Source organism: Protopterus annectens, chromosome 8.part0 (genome assembly GCF_019279795.1).
Source record: "Protopterus annectens isolate FY-2018-M chromosome 8.part0, PAN1.0, whole genome shotgun sequence".
NCBI classification, from domain to species: Eukaryota; Metazoa; Chordata; order Ceratodontiformes; family Protopteridae; genus Protopterus; species Protopterus annectens.
Window position 1 is genome coordinate 1,267,403,035 of NC_056741.1, and position 15,000 is coordinate 1,267,418,034.

Genomic DNA, 15,000 nt, shown 5'->3' on the forward strand with positions numbered 1-15,000 from the left:
CTCCAAAACAAATTACTTCTATCCTTCCCCAAATGTCTAATAAATTCCAAAGAAAACTTCAAAATATCCTGATTGAACAATGCTACTATAGAAGTTGCCTCCTATACCAAATTTTTAGGTGTCATAATCGATGATCACTTACAACGTGACCTCTACATTCAAAATTATATAAAACACAAACCCAAAGCTCTACAAAGCAGACACATTTTCTCTTTACCACCTCTATACTATTCTCTGGCTACTTCCTCTTATCTTCTTCCTTCTCTACTTTATGCTTCACCCATCTTTACCAATATCCAGACCTCCTTTGGATCTAAACTAGAATTAAACTATAAAAAAGTGGCAAGGTTTGCAGACAGTCAGCCATACATTTCACATAATTGGTCTACAATTAAAATTTTCAACTGCCTCCAAGTACCTCACTACCTTAAACTCAGACACCTCCTTGTTTACAAAAGAATATTTAAACCTAATCATCCTGTCCAGCTATTAACACTATTCTTAACCATTATCTTCCAAACCTTACCCTGGGCTCTTCTGAAAACAAACTACTTCCAATTTAAAACCCCCAAAAGTCTATAGGACATACTTTATACTCTTACATGGGGTCATATGCTGGAACATAATCCCCATGGACATTAGAACAATAGCTCCTGCTAAACTATTCAAACACTCTTTAAAATAGTTTCCCCAAATCCTGGCTTTGTAGTTGTACTGCACCTGGATAAAACAGTTTTCTTCCTTTCAAGCTATATTTTCCTTTGTCTTATACTATACCCTCATTTTCATCATCTCATTATCTCTAAATCTCTACCTTGCTTTATTCCTTGCCTTTCTGTACTGCTCCTTCCACTTCTCTTTCCAGCTGCACCTTAATTTCACTTATCTCAGGACTATTCATTTCATCTTTCTCAGACTGTCTATAATTGTACCTCTCACTGCTTACATTAAAAATATATCTTGTACTTATTTGATTTTGTATTTTGTTGTATTAATCATCTACTATAACTGTGTGTTAATATTTTTGTATACATTTTTTTCACAATCACCCATTATATTATGCTCCTGCCTGCTATTATCACAACTGTTATTTATTTAAGTTGTAAATAATCTATCAATGCAGTTTTTGTTTAAAGGCAGCCACTGAAAATACTTCTCATACCCAGTCAGACTTTCCTGGTTAAAAAAATGTCAAATAAATTGATATCTTTCTCTCCGTATATATATATATATATATATATATATATATATATATATATATGTGTGTCTGTGTGTGTGTGTATTTTATATATATATATATATATATATATATATATATATATATATACACACACACACACACACACACACACACACACACACACACGAAACTACTTAATTTGATGGAATACCGTCAATGTGCATGATGTCAAAACAAACTGATCAACATTATGCATGAGGAAATGCTACTAGACATGTGCCAAAAATTAATCTTTGAGTATAGAAAACACAGTTTTTTGCAGGGGGAACCCCCCCTTGCTAATTATATATTCTAAATCCGAGATTACACAATCCCCAGGGATTGTCAGTCTTGCACACCTGTCGACCATCTGTTTAGTTGAACAAAATGCATTAATTAAGCAGATGTTGACCAGCATTACTGAGACCCATATATATGCGCAAACATGTGCAGAGAGCAGTAGATCTTTTTCTACAGCCTTTGTTTAAAAGAGGAAGAGAAGCATTATGGATAAACATAGATGAGCACATGGATTTTTATAGTGATTCTCATTGGGAGGTATTCTTTTTAACTGCAACATTTTTTTAAAGTTAGCAGTGTCTGTCTTATGCTCATCACAGAGAACTACTAATTTGACATTCTCAAGGACTAAGGTTTTGATGAAGTAGTAGCATGCTATAAGTCAAGAGGTACCCATGCAACAGATGTAAGAAAATATAATATGTGAAGACATTTGTGCACTAGTTTAAAAAAAAACTCAAATTCAAATCCAAGAACGAAATTCTATACTGCTTTTGTACTGCCTTGCACTGTAAAGACAGAGAGAGTCTGAGATTGAACAGAGACAGCAAGTACCTTTCTCCAACAACCAAATACTCATCTTCCTGCTGCATATGATGATGAGTAGAAGAACAAATTGTCTAAACTGTTGCTTAACAGTTCCTGGATTGTATTGATAGTTATGATACCTTAGGAAGAATGTGGAAGAGTTTATCAGTACTTGCAGGACTACAAATCAACATTCTTATAAAAGCCTGCAATTTTGCTACTTTCTTCAGCTGGGGATGTATAACTGCTATGAACAGCTTATAATGATCCCTGAGAGAAGCACATATGAAGGTCACTCAGAGGAAAATGCAAGCACTCCTGTTACGGAAGGTATATATAATCTCTGTGACACATATTGCTGCCCCTGTACATCAATGGGATGGGAAGACATCACCACTTCCTTATATTTAATGTGACTGATATAAAGCAGACTTTAAATGGAAAATGAAGAAGAGATGTGAAAGCAGGAAATCTTGATAATTTTAAAATGGTGGACCCAATGATTGCCACTGTGTGGAACAAGGCATATTCAGATTTTTCAATAAGCACTAACAGCTCAGGAAACATACATACAATAAAAAAAATAGCTGCAATGTAGTATTGTCTTTTCAGAAACCCCTACCACCATGCCAGATGATATGTCTCATAAAATTTTTACTTGATACTGCACAATGCCAAGACAAATCTAAATGATTTTGAGGAATCTTTGGAAACAAAACAAGCCAAGACAGTGTAATTAAGTACTTTAATAGCAAATAAGTTCACGACTCATGAGACACAGCTACTGTGGCAGACATTACATACAACTTAGATTTTGGAGCTGGGTCTGCAGACAGAATTTTACAATAAAAGTACCATTCAGTTGCCTACCTGGTATACTCACTGGGGAAGATTCCAAAAGTGATGCTCTCAGTGTAAGTCTGCCCTGATTCTGAAGGACTTGTTTTCACTGTAAGTGACTTACTTCAGTTTAAGGCCTATCTATAAACAGGCTGACATCAGGGGCCAGATTCCAAAGGACCTGCTCTCAGTATATGGGGTTACTTACCCTGATAGTAAATCTTTTAGAATCTGGCCTCCTGTGTCTAACTACACTTCTGCTGCAGTCATCCCAGTCAGAATATTTCCACTGTGTTTCACTCACTCATGCACTTTGTTGCTCTTTTGCTAATGGCATTAATGATAGAAATTCTTTCAGTACATTTTCAAAGCAAGAATTACCCAAGACAGACACCCAAAATAAATATTTTTGCATTTTTGGTTTGTTCATAGGGACAACTGTTTAAAATCTCAAGACTTGCATTGCTGAATCCCAAAATGTGGAGATGACTGGCCAAACATTCGGACTTACATATACCATGGCTGAGATTACCATTTGTCAGAATAAGAATATTTCCTTTTCTATAACGTATGGTAGTCCTGGAACTGGTATAAGTTTGGGGCTGAGGCATGGGGCTTGCCACCTGCAAAAAAATAAAAAAAAGTTTAAAAGAGAAGTGGAGTGTTTAATTTTCACTCTTCTCCTCTGGTTTTGGACTCTCTGAACTTGGCTATAAAAGTCATGAGGTTTCAGTAGGGAGCCAATGATAGGCTCACATGTTCCTAAGCAAAGCAACATATTATCATGTGGCCTTCAGGTAACACTGTACCACTAGATTCTTATTTTCAAGCATAGCTCAAAAAAAAATTGAAGCCTATTCAGGAAGGGAAGTAGGTTCTATGAATACACTTCTACAAAATGAAAGTTCATTTAAGAAATGTAAGCAAAAATGAATTAGTATTTCATGAATGAACAATTTATTTTAAAAAAGGAACTTGATCAGTCTGTTAGCTGATTCTGTTTTAGTATGCTACTTTGGTTTGACTCATCTTTGGACTGTAAAGCTCTAAGTAAACATTGTTTTTTATTAAATAATTATTTTTAAGAGTGATGGAGGCTGAGTGTTGACTCAAAATGTTATACCATAAAGAAAGCATTTTATCATTTGCAGTGTTTTCTGGGTTTACCTTTAAAATGTCAAGGTCCAGTTGTTCTACGCTCAGATGAACGAAAGTCTGTTTCAACAGTTCAAATTAGCGAATGACAAAATACTGAACTCATAACAGCGAATGCTAGTGTGCATTTGCTGTTGTGAATCTGGCATTCTGAGTGGAGATCACACTACAGTGGGGATTGGGACATGTACCCTTTCTCTCATTGTAGTGCAATCTCGGAGTTAGTATAAATAATTAGCAGGGGAGGTTTGGGGGTGCAGCCCCCCACATGGGGGGAGCAGGGGGGCTTGCCCCCCTGTATAATGGTTGTCGGAGAAATCCGGAAGTCATGGGTGCATTGCACAAAGTCGACATTCCCGTGTCACTGTTTTTGTGTGTACCAGGTTTGTTCTTCTGAGCATTTGGCTTTGCAGTTTCCGACATTTCAAGTCAAGTAAGTAAAGGGTCTCACAAGTGTGTTGCGATATTTTAAAGGTAAACTGTTTTCTGTTTTAATCTTATTTTTGTTCTATATTACATAATCTTAATCATATTATAAAACACTTGTAATATTTTTCTAATTTTTATATAATGCTTTCAGTCACGATAACTAAAAGGCCTTACTGCTTGCTGAAGTAGCCCAAGCAAAAAGAAAATTTGGTAACCACTTGTAATTAATAAGTAGTTATGAGTTTCACCTGTTACATCCTATCTCACAGTATGCACACACACACACGCACACAAATGAAACTTAACAAGAGTCCTGAAAAGATCCATGTGGAAGAGGCATTCTCTAAGAACCTAAAAGGCAGCCACATCCAAAAAATAATCTATGGTAGACTTTGTAAGTTGTAGGTTTTTGGACCACTGTATATGAGAATAAAAAATGTTGTATAAACTAATTCTAATGTTTCTGAAGACTGCTCCTGGCCAGTCAGCAATAGGTTTTTACACCTAAATGATGACTTCTCATTAAGACAGAATACAGTATATTTAAGATACAGTATGTATAGTTAGAACAGAAACAGACTAAGTGGGCTTGCAGACTTAAATGACTTGAAGTACTCCTCAAAATGGGATTCAGCAGGTAAGGGTGGGTCCTCCTTGACTGACAGCAACTGAGCTATTAGCAGAGGCTAACGAGCTGTGACTGACAGATAAGGTAATATTTGTGATGTGCATATATAATTTCTAGTTGACAGAAATGCAAATTACAGTTGTTAATGTCATGGATGCATGTACATTCAGGCACTATTAAGATAGGAGGAATATTATAACAACATACAAGTTAAATAAAATAACTTACAAGTAAGTTCACTACAAGTGACTGAAACAAATTTGATAATTCCTAGAAGACTTGTTTTCAAATTCTGTAACTTGGGAGCTTTATTTTAACCCACATGAAAAAAAAACACATACATGATACTATGAAAGATCTCAGAACTCCTAAAACTACAGTGTTTCACATTGCTTATTCTATAAATTGAATAGAAAAATAAAAGTGACAAAAATGAAAACAGGTCTTCATTTCACATAACACTTAACATGAAAGCAATAAAATGCTCATCAGGAGAAGGAGTACTACATGCAAACAGAAAAAAGGGTGTTGAACTCATTGCCTTTATCAAACATCCTTAATTGAGAACAGTGGTGCACAATTGCCAAACTTCAACCACACTGCCATAATTATTAACATGCAAGACTGAAAAAATGTTCTACAGGAGAACAGGGAGTATTATATGCAGTTCTTTATTATTCACTCTTAAATAAAAACACTGGTAAACAACCATTGAACTTCAACTGCATTGTAAAAGCCAGAACATCCGACAAATCTCTGATGAATAGAGATGGTCAATAATGCCAGACATTAGCATTTCAAACTGCTTACTGTCCTGACCATGTATGCTAATGCAAAGCCTATTGATTTTAACTGTCCACAATGTTTCAGAGTGTCCAAGAGTTTTGTCTCATTTTTTCTCCTGTCCTTGACAAAATATTTTTTTCCTGGTAATCCGCTGCGGGATCTAGTCAATTAATAATGCCAGATATTAGAGTATCATGCTTATTCCGATGAAAAGTCTGTTGTTCTATTAAGTGAATCATAATAATATATAAAACAATGTCCCTGCAAAAATTAGAACCAAACATGTTACCGCACACCCAGTGAACAAAAAATCTTGCTGCAAGATACAAAGTAAGGATATTCATGCTTTACAAAACTGCATCAGTGAGACTGATTGTGATACATTTATTGTGTATGCATTTATATCTCTTCTCTCTTCTGTGTGGCAGCTACAGTTGGGTAAGCACAGGTGGGGCTTCATACTGTGCTCGGGGGTAATACAGATATATTAACCTGGCTTCCATGTCTTTTTCTGGCAAAAACATTTGTGTTCTTTTTTTCCACTTACTGAACCATTTCTATTGCAACATTCAACAGTTTAAAATTCATCCTGGATTTAGCACCCCTATCCCTCACTGACAGATGAAACATGTAAATGTCCCAGCATATCCTTCTCCAGCTCATCCCTGGGTTATTCATATAAAAATTATAAAGGCTAAAAAATACAACGGGAATGCAAGGCTAGGCTTCTTAAGAGTCTTACAGATCATTAGCCTAATATGTACCTATATGAACCTACAAGTTCCCAAAACTGTGTGCCTTCTTTCTGTATTGCTGAGGAAGGAGTAAATGCTAAAAGTCCCCAACTTTATCCTTAAGAATAAAGACAAATTTGTCTATGAAAGCATCACACTCCTTTTTTTTCTGTTGATTCGATGAGACAAAACTGTAGCCAGTGTTCAGTGCTTGATGTTCCACATCCAGTTTGCTTTCCCTGCCCGTTCCTGTCCCCCAGCCACTCCTTGGGCCCCAGACACCAGCCATACACCATAATCAGTTCAATAAGAATAACGTAAATGAAAACACTTTCAAAAATACACAATAAACGCTGGTAATGGGCAAAGCACTCAGCAAATTTATTAACATAACACTAAAAATAAATAATACTGTTACAGAATCACTTTCTTCACTACATGCAAAAATAAGACACATAAGGATACATGTAGTATTTCTGCCTTCACTGATTGCACGGCCTTTTATAAAATCCCAATGAAATTGCCATTTTTAACTTACTATGAATCAGTCTCTGAAATTATACAGAAACTCCTTCAGGTTATGACCACCACATTTTGTACTTATCATGTGAAGACAGCAAAGAGCGCATAATCCATAGTTTCCTCACCTGTTTAAAGTAATTTCCAGGTTCCTGCTGGATTCTCTGTTTTAGTTGTCTGCAAATAAATAACTGAAAACATGCAATGCTAAAACATAGTTACTGCTACATTTGTTTATCCTCTCTGCTGGTTCCCTTTTGAAATGTCAGCACTCGAAATGTTGAATGCTGACATGCTGATAAAAAGACCAAAACACAGGAGAAAAGTGAATCAAGAAGTCCACTCTTCTCCTTAAAACTTCTTCTTTTTTTTTTTTTTTTTTTGCAGAGGGGCAAGCCACTTACACCCCCCCCGAACTTAGACATACCAATTCCGAGATTGCCATATCTCGGGAAAAGGGAATATTCTGAGAAATGGTATCTCAGACTTAGTATATGTATGTCTGATCTTTTGACCATTCAATCTTCTTATTTCAGGACTCACTCTAGTGGTTCCCAACATTGGTTAGACCTACAAACTGACTTTTTGTAGAGAAGCTTTCATGAATATTTGGAAAATTAAATTGTCCACAGATGCAGAATTTATCATTTCTTTGCAAAACTGTAATAATACTACAAACTTTAGACTTATTTACTCTTGTGTTATACGCTCATTTTATACTTCTTACAGGAATATGGCTGACACAATTCCCTTGGAATCCTCCAACCAAACTGTAGTAACCTACATGGTAAATCACATAAATAAAACTAAACAACTACTGTTGACCAGGGTTGCTGAGAACAGCTGACTTCTAGATAAGCCTAGCCTTCCTTTAGTTCTCATATCTCACTCAGTAAAATCTGGTGTCTTGGTCCATTATTCCAGACAGGGTCCCAGTCTAATTCATATTAACCCTGTTTTACTCAAGTTTCCTTTCCAGTTGCTGATAGCCACTTTCTTTAGGTAGTAGTTTTCTATCAGAATGGTGTTTTGGTGTGTTTGTTTTTATAATATCTTTATTGAATTATCACTTAAGACATAAGCAAACATACATTTGTATAAAAAAAACTTATAAACATGTTCCCAGTTACAAACATTATACATCACATGTATTCTCTTTATATAACTATCATCAATCCAACATTACATAAATTGCTCAATCCCTGCCTTCCTTTAAACCTCTTCCAAATCATTATTCTGCATGTATTGTTCCTACAATTTCTATTTATTTTCTATGTAATTTGCTCCTACCCTTTTCTAAAGATCCCACTTTCAGTCCTTTTATCTCTGTTACAATATTCAGTACTTCATACACAGTCGGCTTAGACTTTGATTTCCATTTTTATTGCTTTTTTGGGATCCACCAAAATTAAACTTAACAAGGCCTTACTGTGTCTAGACAATTCAGATCTTCTATCCCAGCTTAAAATATAATTTCCTTAGTTACAACCATTTGCTCACTCAGTATTTCTGACAGAGTACTCTGCAGGGATTTTTTAGAGTCTGAAAACTCATTACACTTGCATAACGTAAGTTCAGAGTTACCTCTTTCTTCCCCATCACACCTTCAACATTTGGCATCTACCTGAGGAAAAATTCTTTGGAATCTTCTTGGGGTATAAAAATACCTATGCAAACACTTCCAATCAAAAATCCTAAATTTCCTAGACCTTGTTGCACATTTGGGAGTCATACATATGCCCTGCCATTGTTTCCTCATGAATTTCTTACCGATTCTCTCTTCTCAGTCTTTTCTACCCCCCCCCCATTGGTTCCTATAGTTATTGTGCAATATTTTATATATCCTACTAATTATCCATTTTTTAACAGCAACTTCTCTTTTAGATTCCCTTTCTCTTTGTCTGTACTCTGATATCAATTCCTTATAAGGAAGGCATCCTCTACCTGCCTTTTCCCATTCTATTAACTTTCCCTCTGTAATTATTTGCTCCCAATATGTTTTTTTTTTTTTTTTTATCAAGGGTAGGGATACAGATAGAATCATTAAAGAAAAGTGCTTTGCAACCAGCATGTAGGTATTGGTCTTAGGACAATGCTTGCCTCATTTTTAGTTGGCTAATATACCAAACTGGAACACCATAAAAGCAGAAATGACTATGTTGGCCTCTCGGTGGGATTCAGAAAGGATTACTATGAGGGGTACACCCTTTCACCAGCTGTGGGTGAATAGGGGAGTCCATGAGTTTGACTGAGTGAGGTGAGGGTCTGATTTTTTTTTTGTATGGAGGAATGTGCGTGTTTGTGTTTGTGTGTGTGTGTGTGTGTGTGGGGGTGCCAACACCAATGCTCACGAATTCTGGACAAAGCCAAAAAATATTGCAGGGCTAAATGGACACACTCAGGGACATTTTTAAAGGTTACTTTAATTCACTTAAAGTTAATTGAATAACAGGTTTTGCATTACTGTGCATTTTTTTGAGAAAAATAAACTCTGTCTACCATAACCGACTGACTGTATATCTCTGTTATTTATCCAGAATTTCTAAATTGTCATGGGTTACAGAGCAAATATATGAGGCAACATCAGGGATATTTGACAAACGTTTGCAGAGTTGAGTGGTATGGTGCCTGTACCAACATGCTGCTTGGGTCACCAAAGGAAACTACTGCTGTAATGTGCTTTTTGCATGAGCAGTACAAACTTACAATTCATAAACATGTAAATTAGCCATTAATGAAGCCTTTCTCATTGCAGCTGATGCTTTCTCTGACTCATATTTTCTGTGATTGTGTAAACTGACCTACCTAGATTAGCAATTTATTTGGCCATGGACCTCAGGTTCTGAATCCTAGCCTTTGCCCTGCTGATCTAGGAGTGTTTTTTTGTCCATTAATACAACAAAACAAATACTGGACTGCCACAACAAACAAACCATATTCCCTGTGTGAGTTTGTAAGATATCATTAAAAGCCATTGAAGGCTGGCCTGCAAAAATAACATTTGTTATAGTAACACACATAGCAACAGCATGTCTGGATAGTTGTGAAGCAAGAACTGGTAAATGCAGTGGGAAACTGCATGCTTGAACAGAGACTACATAACCCATATGATTAAAATGGTGAACATTGCTTTTTTGCTTAACTGGACCATTGTATGTTCATGTCAGTGATAAAGGCACATACAGGTACTTAAAATATCCTCGCAAACTTACTCAACTTGTACTGCAGTTTGTTTGTCTCTTTCAGCTTTTCCCGGTTAGGGGTTGCCACAGCGGAACTCCAATCCGCTAATGATTGGTAGTTGATTTTTACGTGCCGAGTTACCAGCCCTGTCGCACAACCTTCAACGAAGGTAAGCCCATTCACGCACGTCTCCACGCAGATGATGCTCTAGCTGAGAATCGAACCGGACAGCATCTTACTGTGAGGCGACAACGCTACCGCAGCACCACCACCGCGGATCAACTTGTACTGCAGTAGGGCACTGAAAAAACTAATTTATGCAGTAGGCCGATGGCCACAGGTGCACAATAATTTAGCATATTCTGCTCCTCTTGCACAGTGAGAGGTGGCATAATAAAATATTGTCTTAAATTACATTATACAAACAGGGAAATAGAAATCTACTGTCACACATTAAAAGATGCCACACTTGTTACAGTCACACCAGAAGAAAGCAGTAGCTCACAATACCTGGTACACAGTCAACGGATGTTTTGTGATGCCAGAAGTAATGCCAGGATAAAGGAAACTGGGTTAAAATGCAATATATTTTGTCTTTCTTGTCTCTATCTCGTGTTCACCTGCAATCAGTGTTTTTGCCCTCTTGGCTAAAGAACGTGTGACTTTTGTTTTTGTGAACATAAAAGAACAGTGAATGTTTTTTTTTTAAATGTGTTAGGTCTCCAGCCTTGCTGACTGTTCTAGTGAATGTAACAAAAACAGATGAAAGACCATAAACTGTCTTTTGAGGTATAATTGGTGCAGTCTCTTCAAGTTACTTACATGCAGGCATCACGAGAAGGAAGCAGAAATAGATAACTGCTAGAAATTTCTGTTACTGTAAGACTGACATACGTAAGCTTTCATTCCTTAGAAACTTAACAATGACAAGCAGAAAAAATAATTTAACTACTTGTATTTCTCTATGCCAGCAACAGAAGGATGATGCCATGTGATGTGATGGAGATTTGGATTTAGGAAATACATTGAATATAACTATGTGGTATGCTAAGTTAAGTGGAGAAAATGCTGCATTGACTTGTCTGTGTAGTGTATCCTTCTGGAAAAGGCATCTACTTGAAGATTATTTTTTAATTTAATTTAGGATAGTGACAGCATTTCTGCAGTAAGGAAAAGCCAGGGAATTTGGATGTCTGAAACTTAGCTTTTTCCATATGCATCCTGTCTATTTTCATTGCCTTTTGTTTTACTTTCCCTGGGTGTGCCATCCTACACATGTTATAATCTGTATTTGAACTATTTTCTTTATTATTTAAGCAAAATCCATGTATTAACCTTTAAGCTGTTGTGGCTGGTAATCCATTATCTATTTTATATATATATATATATATATATATATATATATACACACACAAACACACATCTATATCTATCTATATATATATATATATATATATATATATATGTGTGTGTGTGTGTGTGTGTGTGTGCGTGTGTGTGTGTGCGTGTGTGTGTTTGTATGTATGTGTGTGTGTGATGTGTGTGCTTGGTTATTTATCTGAAAAAAGGGTAAGCATTATTTACACCACTGGCACACATCTCCCATTAGCCTGCCAAGGTCTAGTACCAGTGAAAGGATAATAATCGGTGTGCTTATTGGCTTATTGATAATCAGGTGTTCCGTGCCCTAATCCAGGATGATGGCAGTACTACTATGCCAGGCAGAAAGCTATCTGGAATTGGTGAATTCTTCCTGCCTTCCCTCGGAATTGTGTGTGTCGCTGAAAATAATACTTTGTGTGAAAGGCAATTCCCATGGCTAAAGGAGTAATGGAAGACATTGGGTCATGCAGAGAGGTGTGACAAAGGGGCTTGAGGGGTGCTTGGTCAAAGATTAATTTCTCTAATTGGCCTATGCACAATCTTGTTTGGGTGTGGATGTTGAAAGCCTACAACCAGGACAACAGTGCAAACTCTCTTAATGCTCTTCGAGGCTTGGTTGTATTTTGCATGTTAATCATTGAAATAGATGTGTGCACTTTCATGCTATTACCTCACCCTTGGCTGCCAGTGGCACAATTCAAACCCCTCAGTGCCAGCCATTCCAAGGTCACAGTTAGTGGCACCCTGCCATCTGGATGTCACAATAGTAACAGTGGTATAATCGCTTTTTCATAGTAGTCAAACTAGTTTTCTTCTGCACTGCCCACAGATTCCGCTCACTAATGAGTGTGATTCCGCTATCATTTGGTTTCCTAGTTTGATCAATTTTATTTAGGAGGTCGCAAGGAGCACTAGCAGCTGTGTAGCTTGCTGATGACAGAGATCTCTACCCACAAGTTACCCTAGGTTATAAGTTAATGTCAGACATTTGCTGGGCTATGAGCTTGAGTGGCATGACAGCAGGAATTTCTGTCCTCACAAACGCTCAAGGGGGGTGGAGAAGTTGGAAAAAGCAATAATTACTAATTCAGTGCTGCTGTTGGCATCACCTAAAGCAGACTCATCCATCCAGCGCTTCCAACAGTTCTGGGGAAGAGGAGGAAATTACAAAAAGTCACACTTCACAAAGGTCACCTTCTTTCTCTCCAAGTAATGGGGGATCACCAATGTTATGCTAATACCAGTTACTGCATTACTGACTTCAACATATCATTCACATGCTAATGAAACAGAATCAATAGTGAGAAACATTCAGTGTTTGTTCTGAAAAAAATGTTTCCTTGAAAAGTGGAATGCACATAATGATCACCTGGGATTTTGAGGCTGGGATTCCCAATGCCATCCTTGGCATATTGGCTGTAGTAGGCACAGAAGAAAATCAAACTAATTACTAGAAAAGGAAGAGAGAAAAATATTTATCCTAATGCTTACAATATTAGTTTGCAAATATTTTTTGCAGTGTGTCAGCTGTGGAATCAGAGAAACAAAAATCATCAAATTAAACGCTGTACTGTGATATGCTACTAGAGTCCTCCTCATGCAGACATTACATAATAATTTGTTTTACAAAAATGATACAGACCTTCTTGGCAGGAAATTCTAAGACAGTTTCAGAACAGCAGTAACACTGCTGATATGATGCTTCCCTGATGTTTAATTCGTTGTGTCTATGCTGTCATTTACATCAGATTAGGGTAATCAGTGTTATAATGAACATGTGGTAAAGAACGTCCAACTGAGCTAGCTTAATTGTTATATCAAACAGCAGTTCACAGATTGACTTGGGTCTACTGTACATCTTATCTGCATTAACAGCTACATAACACCATATTAAACTGAGATGGAGATTATGTGAAATAAAAAGCAAATCAAACAAGATAACTATCTTCAATAATTAAATACCAGCACTGACGTACATTTTAACAGACAAAGCTATAATGAGATTCCTCAGATATTTCTCCCTCTATGTGAAAAGTTTTAACTGCAGCTGTGGTTGACATAGTGTCTATACCCTTTGTTAATGCATTAACTAATTCAGTCAGCTTTTCCATTCTGATTTCCCCAACATAATAAGCTTATACTTACTAAGCATTCACTTCAGCCCAGACTTTGCAGCAACTTACCTTCCATTCCAGCAGCCATCATGAACATTTTATAGGTAGTGTGAAGCAGCTGTCTTCCTTTTAAGATGTCTAGAATCAGAGCACAATAGCAAAAAGTCAGTATATCAGAGAGGTCATCTTTGAATAATAAAATATGGGCCAAAAGATAAAACAAAAACGTCAGCCTTGCTGACATTGATAAAGACCTGATAAATCCAGGTGTCCTGAGATCAGTTAATGGATCGGGCAACTCTTGGAGCTGCTGGCTTTGGGAAGGACAAAAATTAAGAGGCTTCCCCTGCTTACCTTCCTTTGATGGAAAGGTCAGGATGGCATCATAGTAAGGGAAGGATGCTTTCTAAGTCTCCACTCGGGACTGGAGCTCAGAAATCCTGCCTTCCTGTGGGAAGGTTTGGGATGGTCTGCAACCTAGGGAAGGGAAATGATATTCCTAGGAATGGGGGATGATATTCATAGTGAACTCCTCACTGCATTCAGTGAAATACAGGAATACAGGCCTACAAACAGACAACCGACATGCAAAAGGGCGACACCTCCATTACAACCAAATTAACTGTTGTGTAAGCAATGAGCAAAACTTGCATGATTTCCCATAGCAAACAAAAAAAGAATAAAATGAAGGTTAAAACAAAATGGTTGTTAATACATGGAATAAAAAAGCAACATCTTGAGGGATGAAGTAGAAGCAGAAATTCACCAGTACAAAACACTTTACAGCACATACAAACTATCAAGCAGGACTGTCGCTGGTAAACTGATGAACCATAATATGTAGCACTGCGAAAGGTGGTGGCATTTGGTACATATATATATCTATAGTTAACATGGAAAACAAAACCGTATATCACAGAGGTTAAAAAAATCACTAGTCCTAGTCTGAAAGTCTATGCATATGACTTTACAACAACTCATACTTCACAGTTTCTTTCTTCTTTTCTCTCTTGTCTAAATTAATTCTGCTACATTTTTTATTTATACATTTTAGATCTATTCCGATACATCCCTTTAGAATGCCTTAACACTCTGCACCCTAAAGGACAGTAATGATACATCATGTGGACATTTATAACCCACTGGTGTGAAATGGACCAGATACTTACATCCAAAATAGCA

At 36.9% G+C, this 15,000-nt stretch overlaps 1 protein-coding gene across 2 annotated transcripts in view; it reads right to left on the reverse strand.

Moving 5' to 3' along the window:
* TMEM145 (transmembrane protein 145) overlaps positions 1-15,000 on the reverse strand; it is a 777,234-nt gene that overhangs the window by 212,265 nt on the left and 549,969 nt on the right. For both annotated transcript variants that reach the window (XM_044080786.1, XM_044080784.1), the window contains exons 7-9: positions 14,988-15,000; positions 13,888-13,956; positions 13,074-13,154 (exon numbers count right to left, since the gene is read on the reverse strand). The exon at positions 14,988-15,000 is cut by the window's right edge and continues 59 nt beyond it. In XM_044080786.1, coding sequence (XP_043936721.1) covers positions 13,074-13,154; positions 13,888-13,956; positions 14,988-15,000 — 163 coding nt within the window. The remainder of the gene's footprint in view (positions 1-13,073; positions 13,155-13,887; positions 13,957-14,987) is intronic.